The 22,898-nt window shown below is 35.8% G+C and overlaps 1 protein-coding gene across 1 annotated transcript in view; it reads right to left on the reverse strand.

The window, feature by feature from the left end:
- Nucleotides 1-20,477, reverse strand: part of nkd2b (NKD inhibitor of WNT signaling pathway 2b) — a 79,806-nt gene extending 59,329 nt beyond the window's left edge. The window contains exons 1-3 of the mRNA XM_056475194.1: nt 20,240-20,477; nt 15,620-15,646; nt 15,422-15,507 (exon numbers count right to left, since the gene is read on the reverse strand). Of these exons, the coding sequence (XP_056331169.1) occupies nt 15,422-15,507; nt 15,620-15,646; nt 20,240-20,264 (138 nt within the window). The 5' untranslated portion in view covers nt 20,265-20,477. The remainder of the gene's footprint in view (nt 1-15,421; nt 15,508-15,619; nt 15,647-20,239) is intronic.
- Nucleotides 20,478-22,898: the final 2,421 nt, after the last annotated feature.

Consider the following 22,898-nt stretch of genomic DNA (forward strand, 5'->3'; position numbering starts at 1 on the left):
CACAGTTTCACTTTAAATGAAGTTTCATAAACTAATTTCGAGAGGAGCACGTGATATGATTGAGCACGTCTGGCCACTCATCTGTAATCAGTGATAATCCAATCAGAGTGATCCTAGTTTACTATAAATTGATCATTTTCTCCCTACTGTTTCTATCTTCGTTTGGAAGAATCCTCCCTTCCACCCCATCTCCTCCTTTTCCTCCCTTTTCTAAAGGGGGAGCTCTCGAGACCTACCTGATCTTGGATCTCCTGATATGCTTATCGACCGGGCGGGAGCCCTGGGCTCAAATATCTCCGAGCTCAGGGTTCTCTCCCGGGACAGCATGCCAAACCTGCTTTATACGCCAAGCATATCTAAGTGGGAACTCTTGAATTCAAAATTAAGCTGCTTTGACACAATCTACATTGTAAAAGCGCTAGAGAAATAAAGATAAATTTAAAACTGACCCACACACATTATCATTTGTTTTACAAATATAATGCAGCAATATGTACCCGGAGGCACATATTTCTCTGTCACCAAAAATGTACACCTGGGTACGTTTTCCCAATGAGTCTGTGTTGCAACACTTTTTTAAATGTGAAATATACTTGCATTCCAAAGTGATTTCAGTAACTAATAATAATATTTTACTGGCCCATGCCTATAGAAGAGTTGGTCAACCTAACCCTTAACCCTCCCTCTGTGGCTCTGCAGTCCAAGAAAACCCAGGGGCCCTCAGATTTCCCTTCCCCCAGGATTCGAGGGCCGACGCGGGCCCTTAAACCCGTCCCTCCCCCAGCGCGGCAGCGGCTCCACTGATATCAGAGAGCTTTAATGACTCCGGCTGGGCTCTTTGAAGTGAGGAATCCCTGACAATGAGCAGCAGATCCGGCCTGCGCTAATCTCTACCTGCCTCCCAAATCCTGCAGCGCTGGACACATTCCCTCGCTCCTATTAACTCACAGGAATGCTCCGGGTTTGGGACAAATCAAGCAAATTTCAGTCCATGATGTCTTTTTAACAAATACGCATGATGAAAGGCATTAAAATCTGCATATATGTATTATTGTGAAGGATATTAAACTCCTGAAACAAGTTCTATTACAAAAGGCTTTAAAAACATGTAAGATTTATTAACACATTTAAAATCATGAGGAATGTATTCATGCGAGAGATATTAAAATCATAAAAAATATATTGATATAAATGCATTTAAATCATGCTAAATGTATTAATGAGAGAGACATTAAAAGTCAATTCATTCCCAGGAATGCTCTGGGTTTGGCTCAAATCAAGCCGATTCAGTCTGAGTTCAGTCCGTCACGTCTTTTTAACAAATGTGCATGATGAAATACATTTAAATCTTGATATTCAATCATAAAAAACATAGTACTGCGAAAGATATTAAAATAATGGGTGTCACGGTGGCGCAGTGGGTAGCTTGATCACCTCACGGCAAGAAGATCACTGGTTCGAGTCTTGGCTGGATCAGTGTGGAGTTTGCATGTCCTCACCGTGTTGGTGTGGGTTTCCTCCGGGTGCTCCGGTTTCCCCCACAGTCCAAACACATGCGCTATAGGGGGAATTGATTAACTAAATTGGGCATAGTGTGTGTGTGTGTGTGAATGCAAGAGTGTGTGGGTGTTTCCCAGTGTTGGGTTGCAGCTGGAAGGGCATTCACTGCGTAAAACATGTGCTAGATATGTTGGCGGTTCATTCCGCTGTGGCGACACCTGATTAATAAAGGGACTGAGCCGAAAAGAATATGAATGAATGAATATTAAAATCATGACAAAAGTATTAATATAAAGGCATTGAAATCATAAGAAATGTATTAATGTGTAAGATATTAAAATCATGGGTGTCACAGTGGCGCAGTGGGTAGCTTGAAGACCTCACAGCGAGAAGATCACTGGTTCGAGTCTCGGCTGGGTCAGTTGGCATTTCTGTGTGGAGTTTGCATGTTCTCCCTGTGTTGTTGTGGGTTTCCTCTGGGTGCTCCGGTTTCCCCCACAGTCCAAACACATGTGCTATAGGGGGAATTGATGAACTAAATTGGCCGTAGTGTATGTGTGTGTGAATGAAGGGACTAAGCTGAAAAGCATATGAATGAATGAATATTAAAATCATGACAAAAGTATTAATGCGAAAGACATTAAAATCATAAAAAATGTATGAATGTGTAAGATATTAAAATATATTAATGGAAAAGACATTAAAATCCTGAAGTACTTTCTAATATGAAAGACATTAAAATCATTAAAATATATTAACACTAAACTTTTTTGTTGCTCGTTTGCATATGCTGTTCTGAAGCTAACATTCACATGCACCATAACGTGAGATTAAAGGGATAGTTCATCCAACTATTTAACTTTACTCACTGTTTACTCACCCTCAGGTCTTTACAAACCTTTATGATTGAAAACAAAAGATTATGGTTGGTCTTCCTCTTAATATCTAAAACGCACCAACTTTACACCACTCTGATTAGGACACATTTATTTAAGCTTGTGCACTAAAAAAAATTATTCAAAGATGATTCCTTGGATTTACAAAATTTTTTTACGTTAAGTGGTTGTAAACAATTTATTTGTGTTGAATTTAAACAAACAAATTAAGTTGAACGTTGCTCAATTTAATTTGTTTGTTTAAATTCAACACAAATAAATTGTTTGCAACAGTTTTGCATGCAACACTTTTTTTCAGTGTATTTAATAGTTTTTTGTGCACGTTTTTGTATTTTCTTTCATTTTCTTTCCAGCTTAGTCCCTTAATCTTGGGTCGCCACAGCGGAATGAACCGCCAACTTATCCAGCATATGTTTTATGCAGCGGATGCACTTCCTGCTGGTACCCATCACTGGGAAACACACCCAATTCACCTGTACCACATGTTTTAGGACTTGTGGGGGAAACTGGGGCACCCGGAGGAAACCCGCGCCAACACGGTTTTTGGATTTTGTACATTTTAATTATTTTACATGTTTAATACCTTCTATTGTAGCCCTTTGGGGTTAAGAAAAGTGCATTACAAATGAAATGCATTATTAATATTATGATTTTGAAGATATTTTGAAGAATGTAGAAATGCACCCATTGACTTCCATTGTAAGGAGAAACAAATACCATTGAAGTCAATGGTTACAGGTTTTCAACATGTTTCAAAATAACTTCAAAATGTTCAACAGAAAATAAAATAAAGGTTTGTAACAACTGAATGTTGAGTACATGACAGAATTTTCATTTCTGGGTGAACTATCCCTTTAAATACCTCAGTATCATGTGCATGTCATTACAACAGTATCTAATGCACACACACAAAACTCCTGAAACATTAATCAATGCTGATAGTTCTGGTTATTTGCCAATGCTGTTTTAAAATCAGGCAACTTAAGTTATATCTGTCCAGAAAAGTGCTTTATAAATATAGATATTGTCTCTTAAAAAAAGGAATCAGCTCTGACTCGCCTTAATTATATGTTCCTAAATCTTTTGCTGCTTCTCTGTTGAATCAGTATGATCATCAAAGTAATTCATTTGCATAATCCCCGTCTCCCATGACATACGAGCACGTTTTTAAAACACCAATCAAAACAAACTTGACCAGCTGGCCAATCAGAGCAGAGTTGGCTAATGAAGTGGGAGGGGCTTACAGGCATTAAGAAAAAAAAATGGCAGTGTTTTCTGCAGCTTAAGATGCATTTAACCAATGTTGTTGGAGACTCTGGAATAATATTAGGACACTTTAAAATACCATATGACCGGCTCTTTAAGTTCTTCAACAAAAATGCAAGCGCAAACATTTGTATGAGTGATTTCTACCTAATGAAATCATTGTTAGTTGCTATTCCAGACAATCAAACATATTAAAATCGAATGTATTGTGCTTTTGTTTATGTGAAACATACTATGAGCTGCATTCCATAAAGTGATTATAATAATGCGAATAATTAAGCATGTAAAATAAGCACAATGCACCACACATTTGCATTTTTGCTTGATAAAAGTGTGCCTAATAAACTTACTTTACTTTGACATTTAGACTTAGAAATGCCACTTCTATGAATGCCAATATTAATGTATTTGTACTGTTATTTTCTGAATCTTTTCAAATATTGAAGAGCAACGAAACTAAATAAATGTTTAATTTAATGCTATTTTGCTTTGACGAATGTCATAATCAGATACAATGTGGTTCATGTTGAAAAGGATTTTGTAAAGTAACTATTCTTCAGTCCAGGATTATGAAAACACTACACAGATTTTGAATGCATTATGAGGGTTAAGACTGAAGTAACTCCAACAAACCTTCAATCAAACCACAACAATGCCTCTTTTATCCCTGCAACTCGTCAAGATGTTGTTAACGAGGGTTCAGTTTACTGCAGAATAAACTTGGCAGCGCAAAACTCCAATTATGATGCTTCCAGAAATCAGATAAGACCGAGCAGCTTAATCACACTCATTCTTCAAATGCAATGCTTTTGGTTTTTATAAACATAAATATGTGCAATAAGAGAAATTTGCAATCAAAAATACCAAAATGGCCAGAAAATGCTAGCAGTGAACTGAAGTGCACTATAAAAAAACAATAGAAAAAATACAAAAAAACCTTATTTAATGTGTTTCTCGTGATTATTATTGGGGTTTTTCCTCAAAATAAACACATATTCCAATTTTGGTTCTTGCAACACACTTAAAAAAGTTGGGACAGGAGCAATTTAGGGCTAGTAATCAGGTAAACTGTTTAAATAACGATATGAAGACGTTATGATATTTCACCTTCAACAGTGCAGAACATCATTAAAAGAAATCTGGAGGAATTTCAGTGTGTAAAGGACAAGGGTGCAAACCGAAGCTGAACAACCGTGATCTTCGATCCCTTAGGTGGCGCTGCATCAAGAATCCTCATTCATCTATAAGCCATAACACCACATGGCCTTAGGACTACTGCGGCAAACCATTGTCAGGTTCCACAATTTGTAGTTACGTCCACAAATGCCAGTACTGTGCCAAAAGGAAGCCCTATGTTAACAGTGTCCAGAAGCACCGTTGACTTCTCTGGGCTTGGAGGCATCTGCACCCTCACACAGTGAAAATGTGTACTATGGTCAGATGAGTCAGTATTTCAGGTGTTTTTTGGGAGAAATGGATGCAGTGTGCTCCGGACCAAAGAAGAAAAGGATCATTCAGACTGGTACCAGCAACAAGTCCAAAAGCCGGGGTATGGGGTTGTGTCGGTACATACAGATTTTGGAGTACAATATGCTGCCTTCTTTTCCAGGGACACCCATGCATATTTTAACAAGACAATGCAAAACCACATTCTGCACACATTAGAGTCCTGCTGAGGAGGAAGAGCGTACAGGTACTTGACTGGCCTGCCTGCAGTCCCAACCTGTCTCCAATAGAGAATGTGTGGCGCATTTTAAAGTGCAAAATGTGACAACGAAGACTCCGTATTGCACACCTTAAGACTCGTTTGCAGGAAGAATGGGACAAAATGACACCTGAAACACTTCATCACTTGGTGTCTTCAGTCCCTAAATGTCTTTAAAGCGTTGGTAAAAGGAACATTACAGAGTGGTAAAGGCTTTCCTGTTCCAACTTTATTTGAAATGTGTTGCAAGAACTAAAACTGGAATATGTGTTTATTAAAACAAAACCAGAAAAACCAGTAAACATCATGAAGAACACAATAAATAATGTTAGTTTTATTGTCGGCAATGAAATACAAATCAAAGTAAATTTGTAAATCTCTTTCTTTTCTATTTGCGTTTTCAATACTGTCTTAACTTTTTCTGATTTGGGGTTGTACATTCAGTAAAAACTTTTTAACTTGTTTGGTTAAAGTCTCTTATATAATACATCTGAAAAACGGAAATATCACTACAAACTGCACATGACTCAAATAAACTTTAGCATATTATTCAATAACATTAATAAAAATTATTAATCATACATTTATACACATTTACAAGTAAACAAACTCAATAATAGGCTAAAAGTATTGATTTTAATTGACTTAATTGAATGTAATTTATATTTAAATGACTCGTAATGTTTATTCGATTCAACTTTCCACAAACATGTTTGAGTTTCATTCATTCATTCATTTTCCTTCATCTTAGTCTTTTATTTATCAGAGATCCCCACAGCGGAATGACCCGCCAACTTATCCAGCATATGTTTTACACAGCGGATGCCCTTCCAGCCGCAACCCAGTACTGGGGAAACACTCATTCACACACAAACACACTATACGGCCAAATTTAGTTCATCAATTCCTCTACAGCGCATGTGTTTGGACTGTGGGGGAAACCGGAGCACCCGGAGAGAGAACATGCAAACTCCACACAGAAATGCCAACTGAGCCAGTTGGGACTCGAACCAGCGACCTTCTTGCTGTGAGGCCACAGTGCTAACCATTGAGTCATCGTGTTGCCCAAGTTAGAGTTTCTTATTTTTATTTATCATAAATACTTTCAGACACCACCATCAAATTCCATAGTGTTTGTTTTCTCTATTATGGTTGTAAATGGTTACCGGTTTCTAACATTCTTCAAGGTATCTTCTTTTGTGTTTAAAATGAAAAAGAAACTCATATAGGTTTGTAAATAGAGTAAATAGTCACAATTTGTTCATTTTTGTGTGAACTGTCTCTTTAAGGCAACCCTTTTTTACACAGTGCACAAAGACTGGTTTAATCAAGAGACTCATGGTTTGGTTGTTCGTTCCAAGCCAAAATTTGACCAAACTCTGACCTGAAATGGCCTCGAATCCACACCAAAACCTTTAGTTTAAAAAGCCCCCTAATCAAACACACATCTTTCACTTTAAGCTCCCTAAATAAACAGCCTGAATGCATCTTATCGGCAGTAAAAGTCTCCAGCGCTCCTGCTCGCAGCTTCAAACAGACTTTCAGGTACTTGACGAGTGACAAAACACAAATTAGAGCCAAAACTCTGATTAAATCAAACACTGGACCTGCCCATTAATGACACATGACGTTCGCTGCGCCGCCGGTGGTTTCCCTTCAAGGCCGCTCTCAGATTTTCCCAAATAACTTTCCCCTTCATGCAGAGAACAACTTTTATAAGGCTTAGGTTAAACTGCAGTTACGGTGATTTTACTATGACGTCCTTTAAGGGGACAATAATTCAAATGATGCAATGCACAAATAACCTGATGCAGTGAAAAACATTTGATATTATTGTCCATTTCAAAGATGTAAGATTGAGTGTTGAATCGATTCTTAAAAATGGCAATATAATAAACTAATTTCTCAGAAAGAATCCAAACAACTAGTTTAATTAGTTCAAGTTCATTTAAGTGATTCAATTCAAATTAAGATTGAGTTTTGATTCGATTCTTATAACAATGACAACATAGCAAACAACCTCTGAACGAATTCAAACAACTAACTTGTTAAACTTTGATTCGTTTAGGTATATATCAGTGATTCAGTTCAGATGACCTTTCAGTTGACTCTTTGAAATGAACAGATTAAGAGACTTAATAATCTGATGAAGTGAGAAACATATGATTCTGTTCAATTCAAAGAATCAATACAGGGATGTAAGATTGAGTTTTGAATCAATTCTTAACAAGGACAATATAATAAACAAATTCTCAGAGAAAGAATGCAAACAACTAATTTTAATTAATTCACATTCATTTGAGTTTATTTCAATGATTCAGTTCAGATTACCTTTAAATTGATTCTTTGAAATCAACAGAGACTTAATAATCTGATTCAGTAAGAAACATTAGATTCTGTTCATTTCAAAGAATCAATTCAGAGATGTAAGATTGACTTAACAAGAACGTCTAAACAAACTTTCTGAAATGATTCAAACAACTAACTTGTTAAAGTTTGATTCATCTCATTTCACTTTATTTCAATGATTCAATTCAGATTACCTTTCAATTGACTATTTGAAATGAACAGATTAAGAGACTTCAAATTCAAAGAATCAATTCAGAGTTGTAAGATTGAGTTTTAAATCGATTCTTAACCAGAACAGCAGTTAATTAAAATGAACATGAACGAATCAAACTTTAACAACTAACTTGTTAAAATTTGATTAGCTTATGTTAATTTTAGTTCATTTTAGATCATTTCAATGATTGAGTTCAGATTACCTTTCAACCAGATTACCTTTGAAATGAACAAATTTAAAGATTAAAAATTTAAGATTAAGTTTTGAATCGATTCCTACCAAAGACAAAATAATAAACATTCTCAGAGAAAGAATCCAAACAGCTAACTAGTTTAAGATTGATTCGTTTACGTTCATTTCAGTGATTCAGTTCAGATTACCTTTCAATTGACTCTTTGAAATGAACAGATTAAGAGATTTAATAATCTGATGCATACATACGATTTTGTTCAATTCAAAGAATCAATTCATTGATGTAAGATTAAGTTTTGAATCGATTTCTCTGAAAGTATTCATACAACTAACTTGTTAAAACGTAAAGTTCATTTTATTTAATCAATTCATATTATCATTCAGTTGATTCCTTGAAATGAACAGATTTCAACACCCCACTTCAGTTCTTTTCAATGAATCAATTCAGAAAAGTAAAGATTAATATTCAGCTCATTCTCTGAAATGGATAGATTGAACCAATCACAAAAAAGCAAATGTTGATTTGCTCTGTTGATTTGATTCATTCTTTAACATTTTTGTCCATTTACAAATACAAAAATCATTGACTCTTTAATTGATTCATTCACAGAAGTGATTCAAACTAATTAGTATGAATTGAACTGATTTATTTAAGTGAATTTTGTCCATTAAAATGTACTGATTCAGAGGCTGACTTTGGAATGCATTCTTCGACATGGACAGACTGAACCAATCAAAAAATAAACAACAAAAGAATCGTTGGTTTGATTCATTCTTGAACATTTCTGTCTATTTCAATGAACAAATTCTCAGATCTCTGACACTTTATTTGATTCTTTAAAATGAACAGAATGAACCTATTCATAAATGATTCAAATTAAACATTAAGAGTTGAAATGATTCAGTCAAGTCAATTTCTGTCCTTTTTGATTAATTGATTTAGAGGCTGACTTTGGAGTTGACTCTTCAACATGAACATATTGAACCCATCAACAACAACAAACAAATTATTGGTTTGATTCATTCTTCAACATTTCTGTCTATTTCAATGAACAAATTCATAGATCTTTGATACGTGTCTCTATATTTGATTCTTTAAAATTGACAGCATAAACCGATTCATAAATGATTCAAATTAAACAGTAAGAGTGGAACTGATTCAGTCGAGTCAGCTTCTATCCATTTGATTTAACTGATTCAGAGACCGACTTAGGAATGGACACTATTAAATTTTTTAATCAATTGGCAAAAATTAACCTGTTAGATCAGGTTTGATTCACTCCACTGCATTTCAACGACTTGATTTCTTTGCATTTCAATTAATAAAAGTGAATCAAACATTGATTATTGAGATGATTCTTTTAAATGGACTGTTCAAAAACATGCACAGAAATGATTCAAATTAAGTTGTCAGACTTGGTTTTGACTCATTAGAAGGGCCAAACAGAATCTGCGGACATTTGTTGCTATTTCTGCATGAAATTTTGTAAAAAATAATAATAATAAATTAAAATCAGCAAATATCTGTGTAATGATTTTAGGAGTATCATAACAAAAAACTTAACATATGAAATAAAAAATAATACATTTTAAACTTTTATTTAATGTTTACAACGCAAATCCAATTAGATTCACTTATATCATACATAAATCTTATCAACATTTTAATATTACTATTATTATATCATGATAATATTAGTGAAATTAATTAACATAAATATAATAATTGAATAAATATAAATTTACACACATTTACTCAAGTAAACACATAGGGCCCTATCATACACCCGGCGCAATGCGGCGCAAGGCGCGACGCAATTGTTGTTTGCTAGTTTCAGCTCGGCGCAAGAGTCGTCTTTATGTTTGTGCTACGCTGTTTAAATAGCAAATGCATTTGCACTCATATGTGCGCTCATAGGCGTTCTGATCTAAAAAAGGAGGCGTGTTGAGGCGCATTGCTGGTGCGTTGCTATTCTGAGGAACTTAAATAGATGGTTCAATAGACCAGATCAAAGCTGGTCTATAGTCCAGCACAGAGCGCATAAGTTGTGCGCTTCGCTTACACATTGCTTAATACACACAGGATATAGAGCAATACGCAAATATCATTACATATGAAAAAGAATTAAAATATTAAGGATATATATAGGATATAATAAGGATATACATATATAGGATATAAATATGAAGGATTAAAATATTACAAAACATATTATTTTCTAGCCTACATAAATATAAAAACCAAACTTTCATGCCTTCTTCATCTCGGGGGGCTTTTTCAGTTTATTTGTAACAATTTGCTTTTGTATAATGTTATTATTATTAGCAGTATTATTTATTATCTGCATATTTATATTTGTTTTATTAAAACCAAGCTTAGATTTGTCCACCTGTCAGGTTTTAGACCATATGGAGCACAGCATGTGTATTAGGATATAACTCAGTTTTTTGAACACACTTCATTATTATTCTTCATTTATTCCTTTGCTGGAAATTAGAACTGAATTTAGAAATAGTTTTAAAACAAATCTTTGCGCTTAACAAACTAAATTAATTATTTATAGACTGATAGATGTCTGTGCGTACAACACGATTCCCTATCCACGAGAGTGTTAGTGAAAGTAAATAATGAGGAGGCTCATCTCTCATTCTCGCCTGTAGATGCTCTGTTTAACTGTTTTCTCTCTAGTGAAGTGTTCAGTTTTTACACTTACAAAGTCTGTCATGTAAATAGCAAATGCACCATGGCACGACGCAACTGACTCTTAAAGGGAATGGGAGATGAGACTCTGATTGGTTTATTCTCAAAACACACCTATAACTCATTAAGAGAATAAGCTCAACACTGTTAGACCATGCGCCACGGCGCTAAGCGGATTTTTCCATCCTTAAAATAGTAAAATTGGATTCTGACATGCCCTTAATGCGTTTGCGCCCTGCACTTTGCACTTTGCGCATGGATCATTAAAATAGAGCCCATAGACTTAATGATGGGCTAAAAATCTGCGGATTTCTGTGCACACAGATTCCGTGTGGGCCTACTCATTAGTCATTACACAGTGAATTTCTTTCTGAGATGGACTTGATGCCTTGAAATGGAAAGTTTGAACCAATTTACAAAAATGAATTAATAAAGTGTTTTCTCTGTATGCAGAGCCAAGCAAAAGCGCACTAAATTCACAATATTGCCTAAAATGTTCCATTTTAAAAGCACAGTATAACCAGAAGTGTTTCTGGCACAGTTGTGGTATGTTACTATATGCTGTTAATTAGTCATGTTAGAGCTGTCAGCCTGTCTCAGTTTATGAAATATGTCAGAAAAGAGCAATACTGTGTGGTTGTGGGGCGAGACTAAGCTCTGCTTAAGAAATGAGAAAGAAAACAAAACGAACCGCACACTTTAATATATGTTGGGTTGTTGTAAAGCGACGTTGGGTCAAATATGCACTGTTATAATAAAACATATGACCTATATTCACTGAGAAATGGGTAAAAATGTTCATTTTAAAAATGGGGTGTACTCATTTATGCTGAGCACTGTAGTTTAAAATGTAAAAAAGAAACATGTGATCAACATATTACCATAAAGTGTACACTTTACTAGATCCACTTTATTAAGTACACCTTACTAGTACCGGATTGGACCCACATTCAAAGTCACTTAAATCAGCTTTCTTCTGATGCTCGCTTTGAGCTGCAGCAGATCGTCTTGACCATGTCTACATGCCTAAGTGTATCGAGTTGCTGCCATGTGATTGGCTGATTAGAAATGTGCCTTAACGAGCAGTTGGACAGGTGTACCTAATAAAGTGGCCGGTGAGGGTATATTGTAATATATAGCATTATGAGGATACAAGATGACTTATAGCATGAGGTTTTTGTCATATCACACAGTGCAAGTGCTCTGTAAAAAATGCAGGAGTGCACACAATTCATTCTTGTTGTCCCAACACAAATCCATTAAGTTCATTCATTCATTCATTTTCTTGTCAGCTTAGTCCCTTTATTAATCCAGGGTCACCACTGGGGAATGAACTGCCAACTTATCCAGCATTTGTTTTACGCAGCGGATGCCCTTCCAACCGCAACTCATCTCAGGGAAACATCTACACACACTCATTCACACACATACACTAAGGACAATTTAGCCTACCCAATTCACCTCAGCCACATGTCTTTGGACTTGTGGGGGAAACCAGAGCACCCGGAGGAAACCCACACGTACGAACATGCAAACTTTACACAGAAACGCCAACTGACCCACCCGAGGCTCGAACCAGCGACCTTCTTGCTGTGAGGCGACAGCACTACCTACTGCGCCACTGCGTTTACCCATCCATTAAGTTAACATAACTAATGTACAGTAGATTATAGATTACAGTAGATTAAACATGAAACTATGTAGTTTCTCTAAAAAAAGTCCAGAATTGTGTTATTTCAACTCATTTTGAATAAGTAGCTTGAATAAGCACTGAAAATAATTATTTAGAGTGTGGGATTGAGGGTTTTGGCACAGAGATTGGCGAACAGTTTTTCTTGCCTGGACTCTTTAACCCTGATATGAGGATAAACACAATGGGAATGTTCTCTTATTCCGATTAACAGTCCAACATTTTGTCCATATTTTTAGCTCAAAGATACATGCTTTCCTTGAATAAAGCAATGCGCAGCAAACATCAGACTCTTCTTAATGATGCGTATGTTTACGCCTTATCAAAATCCCTGAACAATGAGCGACACCAGATGTCCAACACTTTAAAATCATTTCATCCAGTGCACAGATCCAAACAATAATTACAAAAATCCAAAGTGAAATCTGCACGCAATTACACAGCGCTTAAATCACCTCTAAAATCGTTCTTCTTACATTATCTGAGGTCAAAAAATAGAGCAAGAGTGCAAAAGGTTTTCGAAACAAAGCTCTTCCTCAGTGCAAAGCTCCTATCAATACTCCAAAAACATCATGGACATCCTAATATACAGAATACACAGGCACTAAAGTATGACACCATAACATATTGATATATTTTCATTATAACCTCTCAAGGAAATAAGATTCTCAGTGCAACACCATAAAAGATGGTGTTACGTTTTTAAAGATGCTGAGTAAAGGGGAAGGAGAGTAACATTATATTTGGGTGAAACACATAAGCAAACACACAATATCAACAAGTGAGGAACAAAATACCAAGACTAACTAAATGCAATAAAGTGAGTTTATTTACAAAGATAGCGATAATAATAAATGCAAAAAAAATATGTATATGGAAAGAATTAAATATTTACAAGAATATATTGAAATTACAGACAACAAATGGGACACAAGATGTTTGAACAGATAGATGGGAGAGTTGGAGAGATGAGACGCGGGCGGCGTCCAAACAATAGAAATAAATAAAACAAAACAATCTATTGGCCCAACATCTACCCTGACTACCCAAAAGAAAAATACAGCAGTTATTGAAAAGAAATCTTCGCGTCTATTACGCACTACCTAACCTACTCTAATAAATACGATGAGAAATCAATGTTTATTCATGTTTATAATCATTCTTTTCATAAATCACAAATCATATTTTACTTATATAAATAAATGCATCCCAAAAAAACAATGCCTCATTCACACCATTATCTGAGGTCAAAAAATAGAGCAAGAGTGCAAAAGGTTTTCGAAACAAAGCTCTTCCTCAGTGCAAAGCTCCTATCAATACTCCAAAAACATCATGGACATCCTAATATACAGAATACACAGGCACTAAAGTATGACACCATAACATGTTGATATATTTTCATTATAACCTCCCTGGGAAATAAGATTCTCAGTGCAACACCATAAAAGATGGCGTTACGTTTTTAAAGATGGTGAGTAAAGGGGAAGGAGAGTAACATTCATTTTGGGTGAAACAGATAAGCAAACACACAATATCAACAAGTAAGGAACAAAATACCAAGACTAACTAAATGCAATAAAGTGAGTTTATTTACAAAGATAGCGATAATAATAAATGCAGAAAAAATATGTATATAGAAAGAGCATTAAATTTTTACAAGAATATATTGAAATTACAGACAACAAAGGGGACACAAGATGTTTGAACAGATAGATGGGAGAGTTGGAGAGATGAGACGCGGGCGGCGTCCAAACAATAGAAATAAATAAAACAAAACAATCTATTGGCCCAACATCTACCCTGACTACCCAAAAGAAAAATACAGCAGTTATTGAAAAGAAATCTTCGCGTCTATTACGCACTACCTAACCTACTCTAATAAATACGATGAGAAATCAATGTTTATTCATGTTTATAAACATTCTTTTCATAAATCACAAATCATATTTTACTTATATAAATAAATGCATCCCAAAAAAACAATGCCTCATTCACACCAACAACAATAAAGATGCATAAACCACATTTTTGGCCCCAAAATGCATGCATGCCTTGAAGAATACAATGCAAATATCAAAGTTTTTTTAAATATCAGTTCAAGAGTTCACACTTAGCTGATAATCAATAAAGCGTATTTGGCATGTTGTCCCGGGAGAGAGCCCTGAGCTCGTAATATCCTCGAGCCCGGGGCACCCTCCTGTTAAAAGGGCGAGAGCGGAGTTCGAGCTCAGGTAGGTCTCGAGGACTCCCCTGCTTGTCGCCGCGTGAGAAGTGTAAACTAGGATTGTTTTCGGTGATAATTTGGTTTAGTCGATTGGCTGTGGTTTATGTTTTTGGACGGTGGGAGGAAACCGGGGGAAACCCACGCGAACACAGGGAGAACATGCAAACTCCGCACAGAAACACCAACCAGCCCGATAGGAGGTTGGACCAGCGGTGTTCTTGCTGTGAGGCAACAGTGCTAGCCGCTGGGCCACCGTGTCACCCTATCGGAAAAAAGGGGGAGGAAGTAGGGATGGAATGGGGGGAAGCTTCAAGACGAAGATAACTGGAGTGAAAAACTCTGGTTATTTACAATGCGCCCGTAATCATCTAATGGGTCAGAATACAGAGCTAATGAGGAGCCAGCCGTGTTGATCATAAGCACGTGATCCTCTCGAAGTTAGTTTATAAATAAACCACACTTATTGTTGTGTATTTTTATGCACTTTGGCCCAAAAATGCATGCATCCTTTGAGAATCTTTCTGCATATCAGAATACATTAGCAACATGCAAATGACTCTTTTTGTTTTGCATAATGTTCAATGCTCAACATTCATTTCCAGTTGGCTTTTTCAGGAATGATCCAAAAAACGGACGCCAGGATTCAGATATGAAGCAAATGCACAAAAACCAGATGTTTCTTACCTTATAATCTTTCAGACTGTTGCCATATCGCTCGCCTTCTTCGGCTGCTCTTTTTGCAGTGAAGCCATTCACAACAAAACTATCTCCTGAAGGTGAAGGGAAAATGCAAAGGAAATTAGGAAGTGCTCTGAAATTGTGACAAGTTTATTTCAGCTATAACAGAAATAGATTCAGAACTGTGTCAAATGCAAAACTCACCCTCAGGATTTTCCCGACGTTTGCAAGCTGCGTACAAAAACAGAGCATTATTAATTATAACATTTATTCATTTTTGAAAATCTGTGAGCATTTCGAGAGCATGCATGGTGAAAAAATGGACATGCAAATCACATACTTAACACACAAGTTCATGTTGGGAATTTTACACAGATTAAAACATGTCATGTTTTTCCATTATTAAACATGCATTTCAAAATGCTGCCAAAAATGTCTGTTTACATATTTATTTACAGACATTAATATTAAAAATATGTATGTAAATAATATAATCCATTAAAAAGTTAAACATTTGATCATTTGTTATTACAGTAATGAACTCATAATTATTCATGATAACATTAATGCATTTGTGAAAATGTATGAGCATTTCATGAGCATGCATGGAGTAAAATGGCCATCCAGACATCTAATATACGCAAATTACATGCATAACACACAAGCTGATGTTTGGATTTCACAGATATTAAAGGGCACCTATGGTAAAAAATCTACTTTTCAAGCTGTTTGGACAGACGTATGTGCATGTATGGTGTATAGAGCGTCATATTTGGGTGATATAAACACACCCAGTGCTTTTTTTTCAATTTAACAACATAAAAACGGTGGACCAATTGGAGCGATTTTCAGATCGACCGCAACTTGACGTAGGAGAGCGGTCCCCCCGCCCACCAATATTGATTGACAGGCGCGTCATCATATCCTCAGTTTGTTGATTCACGTCCGCCTTTTTCAGCGTGAGTCGAAGCGATATCACTAAAGGAACACGCTAGCTCTATTTTTAGATTAAGGCTCATTGGGCTCAACACAAGAGCAATATTCTCCACATTATCGCTCTAATCGGAATTATTGGTTGTATCTTTAGGTAGGTTTGCAAACATGTGTACTTCTCATTGAGTCTACCTTATACTTCACCCGTTTGCATTACTCGCGATCCCAGAAGCTCCCTGTGATCTTAACTAGCATGCGTTTTAGAATTCTAAACATCGGTTTCTATCAGGGTACACTCAAGTCGACGTGACGATTCGTGTTTCTGTCGCGCCACAGAGAGTGTCTGGTGTGCCGTGTCGCGGCTTCTAGCGACGCATCCGGTGCCTCAGTCAAAGTTAATTCAGTGTGCGTGGTTATTAGTCTCGGTGTACAAGCTCGGCACTTGAAACTAGCACACAGTTGGCTGTAAAACTGTACAAAGACACAAATGATTTGGTACTCTCTGCTTGGTCTGTGTCCGAGGCGTATATGTACGACTGATTGCTGATCCTCTCACTCCTGCTCCTTCTCTCAGTCTGACTGTCAGACTCTGATGGAAACATCCGCCCCCTTGTTACGTTGGCGGGAAGCCGAAACTAATCTACATGTGAAGCAACACACCCCTAAATCAGCGAACTGTGGACACGCCCCCAACATGACACTTTTTAACACATTATAATAAAACAATCTGAATTGTGTTTTAAACTGAACCTAAACTGGCACACTCAGAAGAGCCATAATATTAATATTACATCATAAAAAAAGAGGTAAACTATGGGCCCTTTAAAATATATGTCATGTTTCTCCAATATGCAACATGCATTTCAAAATATTGCCCAAAACCTCTGTTTACAAATTCATTCATAGACATTTACAGACAAATATAGTTTCATTAGGATTAAAAATATATATGTGAATACTATAATCCATTGAAAAGTTAAAGATTTGATCATGTGTTATTACAGTAATGACAACTATAATCTCCTAAAAATCATAAATTATGTTCAAATGTTTATTCTGATATAGATGCGACTAAACTTCCTAAAGATAATATCAGTACATTTATTTTTCTAACCCTTTAAAATAAAAACAATTAAAAATCATAATTATTTATGATAACATTTCTGCATTTTTGATGCGTGCATGGTGAAAATGACCATACAGATATTGAATATATGCAAATCACACACAAGTTGATGTTTGGATTTCACAGATGTTTTAATATATATATTATATTTCTCCACAATGCAACATGCATTTCAAAATATTGCCAAAAATGTCTGTTAACATATTCATTTATAGACAATAGTATTACAAATAAGTACAGTAGTATTAAAATATATATGCAAATACTATAATCCATTAAAAAGTTAAAGATTTGATCATCTGGTATTACAGTAATGACAACTAATTTACTAAAAATCATAAATTATGTTCAAATATTAAGTTTGATATACATGTGACGAAATTTCCCTATCCCTATTCACCTTATTCTCCACGTACGAGCGGGAGCAGCCATTTGAATCATTTTGGCTTCAAACTTCCAGTCTCATTCACTTCCATTCATTTTTAGATGTTAAAAACAGCTCGTTTTGCTGCTTGGTGTTGCAAACTGATATTTTCTTATTATATTATTCTACTTTGTCTGTATTGTAATGTAAACACTTGTTTGTAGAGTAAGTAGTTTGGCCGTTTTCTGCCGTTTATTATTCCTAGTCATTTCTCCCATAGGCAACTGAATCGGAAGTTCTAAAACAATCGCAAAAACAAGCGCACCTCCGCATTAAAGAATAAGGTCAATAATATCACTAAATTTATTTCTCTAACCCTTTAAAGTTAAGATAAAAAATAAAGAATAATTTTTTTTTCAATTATTTTCTTTCAGAACCAACGGCAAAAAACCTCATGATTATTTAAGATAACATTCATGCATTTTTTAAAATGTATGAGCATTTCAGGAGCATGCAAAGTGAAAAATTATAACTTTAATATTTAGCAACTCATATACTTAACATGCAAGTTTGGATTTCACAGATATTTATGCCCAGCATCCTCTATTAACAAACTTCAGCTAGTACAAAATGCAGCTGCCAGAGTTCTTACCAGGTCTAGAAAATTTGATCACATCACCCCAATTTTATCCTCCTTACACTGGCTGCCTGTTAAGTTTCATATTGTTTTTAAAATATTGCTTCTTACATATAAAGCTTTAAATAATCTAGCTCCTGTTTATCTAACCAATCTTCTGTCTCGCTACAATCCAACTCGCTCTTTAAGATCTCAAAACTCAGGGCTTCTGGTAGTACCTAGAATAGCAAAGTCGAGTAAAGGAGGTCGAGCCTTCTCATTTATAGCTCCTAAACTCTGGAATAGCCTTCCTGATAACGTCCGAGGCTCAGACACACTCTCCCAATTCAAAACTAGATTAAAGACCTATCTTTTTAGTAAAGCACACACTTAATGCATCACAGAGAGGTAGGTATGATACATGAATGTGCTCTACACAGGTTTCTTCCTCTCCGCTGTCTCCACTGGCTTGCATGGTTCAGGATCTGTAGAGCTGCGCATCGTTGGATTTGCTATTCAGTATTTGGACTCTCAGTAGTGATTATTAAACCACACTGAACTGAGCTAAACTGAACTGAACTTAAACACTACAAACTGAACTGACCCTGTTTCAATTTACTATGATCTTCTAAGTGAAGCTGCTTTGACACAATCTACATTGTGAAAGCGCTATACAAATAAAGGTGAATTGAATTTAATTGAATAATAAAATATCATGTCATCGTGTCATGATTCTCCACTATGCAACATGCATGAATTTCAAAATATTGCCTAAAATGTCTGGTTACACATTCATTTATAGACATTAGTGTTACAAATATGCATATATATATATATATATATATATATATATATATATATATATATATATATATATATATATATATATATATATATATATATATATATATATTCAAATATATCAACTATAATTTATCAACATATGTTAAAAAATTGATCATCTGTTATTATAGTAAAGACAACTATAATCTACTATAAATCATAAGTTATGTTCAAATGTTTATTCTGATATAGATGTGACAAAACATTCTTGAACATTCTCTCGAAAGAAAATATTACATGTATTTTTTAGCCCTTTAAAATTAAGATAAAAAATAACGTAAGAAAAACTTCATAACTATTCATAACATTATGCACTTTTTAAAAATGTATGAGCATGAATGATTAAAAACGACCAAATTATTTATAGTTTTAACCCCTTCGAGCAATCAGATTTATGTTAGAGATCTTCTATCGGTCATGACAATTTTCAGATTTTGATAAAAAGCTGCAAAAGTTCTTACAAAATCAGTCAACTTAATATCAAAAATAAATCAACTTAAAATATTTATTCTGCTGGTCTAATACATACAAATACATTCATATTTTCATTATAAGCAAATAAAAACGTACACATTTACTACAATACAGTTACATGTCATTTAAGGTGTCCTTGTTACAGTGCAAAAATTATTTAACTACTGAATATCATTAAGTATTTACAAGTATTTACTTGATGTTTAGGGCCAGGTCCAGGGTTGGTTGCATATAATTACTATAGTTCAAATGTTTAACAGGGAAACATTAAAATGAAGCGTTCCCAATACAAATATATTACATTTCAAACACTCTAAAGCGAAAAAAAGTTAAGTTTTATAAAGCCAAGTTTTTTAGGTCAAAGCCCTTATAAAAAAGACTAAATAAAGTTAGTATAGCTTAAAGTCACTCATAAACAATCCACACTACAAGTGTGTATTTAATACGCAGAGATTATGTAACTCGTACCATGTTTGGAGTGAAGTTTCCCCATTGTATCGGAGCTTGTGTCAGAAGTTGTGCATCTCTCGCTCGCGGTTGTTACATTGTATCCACTTCAAAGGAATTAGAACGCAAACCGCGCGAATTCCAAAAACGCGCGAACGGTATTTAGCGCCAAAAAAGCGTTGACTGTGAAACTATAAGGCAGAAGAGTAAAGATGAGCGCCTAAAGAAGAAGAAGAAGGAGCTCACGAGATGATCTTCTGTGGAGATGAAGATGAAGTGAAGGAGAAACACACACCTCCAGTCCAGCCCACTCAACATCACTGACGCCCTCTATTGACAACAAACACTACTGCAAGCTGCTTTCATATCAACAACTCAATTTTCACTAGTTAAAATGCTAATACTTGATATTAGCATTTAAATTTTTACTAGTTAAAATGCGAATGGGACATTCTACCAGAAGTACATTATCTGTGCTTGAAATAAAAACATAAATACTGTGAATAAAAAGTATTTCATGCCAAAGAAATGTCTAAAATGGACTGATGGCTGATTTCTGTGAGTTGTTCTCTAAAGGTGTGTGTCATTCATTTGGTTCTCAGATTGCTTTCTTTATTAAAACCACTTTACAAATGTACAAACCCTGTCCTTGTCCTTGTCCTCGGTCCAGTTGAACCTACAGCTTTAATAGTTTTGTTATGCTAAACCTGTTATTTAGAGAGAAAAAACTTCAGAAATAGCAAGTTTAAGTTGTCATCATTCACATCAACTGATTAAAAACACGAAACTATAAATAAATTCAACAAATAAACACTATTTTACAATTGTCCCCATGTTTCTGTCAGTCCTGTCGCATTTGCTTTAAAGTTAACATCAAATGCATGCAATACACCTTGAGGCTATGACTCAGAGGAAGTGACATCATTTGATGGAGGAGAAGTTGACAGTGATCGTGGATGAGTTCTGCCATTAAGTTACATGATTTTATGTTTTATATGTATGGTTTTTGTATGATTTTTTGAGGAGCACAAGCTTATAGGTCAGGCCCTGTCACAGTGCAAATGTACGTTTCTGGTAGAAAGTGCCTAATAATACTTGATATCAACAATGCAGTCTTCACCAGTTAAAATGCTAATAATACTTGATGGACAACTCAATTTTCACTAGTTAGAATGCTAATATCAACAACTCAATTTTCACTAGTTAGAATGCTAATATCAACAACTCAATTTTCTCTAGTTAATTCACACAGGCTCACCAAAACTGGACAATAGAAGATTGGAGAAACGTTGCCTGGTCTGATGAGTCTCCATTTCTGCTGACACATTCGGATGGTCGGGTCAAAATTTGGCCTCAACAACATGAAAGCATGGATCCATCCTGCCTTGTATCAACGGTTCAGGCTGGTGGTGGTGGTGTAAAGGTGTGGGGGAGATTTTCTTGGCACACTTTAGGCTCATTAGTACCAGTTGAACATGGTGTCAACACCACAGCCTACCTGAGCATTGTTGCTGACCATGTCCATCCCTTTATGAGCACAGTGTCTCCATCTTCTGATGGCTACTTCCAGCAGGATAACGCACCATGTCATAAAGCGTGAATCATCTCAGACTGATTTCTTGAACATGACAATGAGTTCACTGTACTCAAATGGCCTCCACAGTCACCAGAGCTCAATCCAATAGAGCACCTTTGGGATGTGGTGGAACGGGAGATTGGCATCATGGATGTGCAGCCGACAAATCTGATGCCATCATGTCAATATGGAGCAAAATCTCTGAGGAATATTTCCAGTAGCTTGTTGAATCTATGCCATGAAGGATTCAGGCAGTTCTGAAGGCACAAGGGGGTCCAACTCGGTACTAGTAAGGTGTACCTAATAAAGTGGCCAATGAGTGTATATACCTTTAAAAACCTGTTAGGAACAAAACCAATGACAGATTTTGTACCTTTATTTCTGAGAGTGTATAATCAAATTACCTAAAGAACAGCACTCCCTTACATCATTTTTAAGCAGGCAAATGATTTAATTACAATAATTATTCCCTTTGTAACTCATTACACCCAATACAGACTAGATATTCCTTTCGAGGCCTGCTATTACTTCTTCTCTGCTGTTTTTACCCTAGGAGGGTGTGAAAACCGCAACTCAAATCTTCTGTAAATTGATCTGACTTCACCTGCTGTGCTTCCCGGGTCACACTGACACGACCCAGCCTTCTCTCTTACCCAACAGCTGGATATAACATCTTGTAAGATGATTAGTGATATAATGAACAGCTTTTACTGATCAGTATAAACACCGAGGCCTGCATTCGCAAAAGGATATGCAGTTGAAGAATTATGAGCCCTCCTGTATACTTGTTTCCCTCCAACCACCAACTTATCCAGCATATGTTCTACACAGCCGATGCCCTTCCAGCTGCAACCCATCACTGGGAAACACCCATACACTCTCATTCACACACACACACACACTAGTATTAGGTTGCGGCTGGAAGGGCATCTGCTGCGTAAAACATATGCTGGAATAGTTGGTGATTCATTCCACTGTGGCAACCCCTGATAAATAAGGTAGTAAGTTGAAGGAAAACGAATGAATGAATGAAAATGAGCTGAATGCTACTCTTTCCTCATCTTCACTAACTTTACCTTTGACCTCACAGACACAACGCATCTA

This window comes from Danio aesculapii, chromosome 16 (genome assembly GCF_903798145.1).
Source record: "Danio aesculapii chromosome 16, fDanAes4.1, whole genome shotgun sequence".
Lineage (NCBI taxonomy): Eukaryota > Metazoa > Chordata > Actinopteri > Cypriniformes > Danionidae > Danio > Danio aesculapii.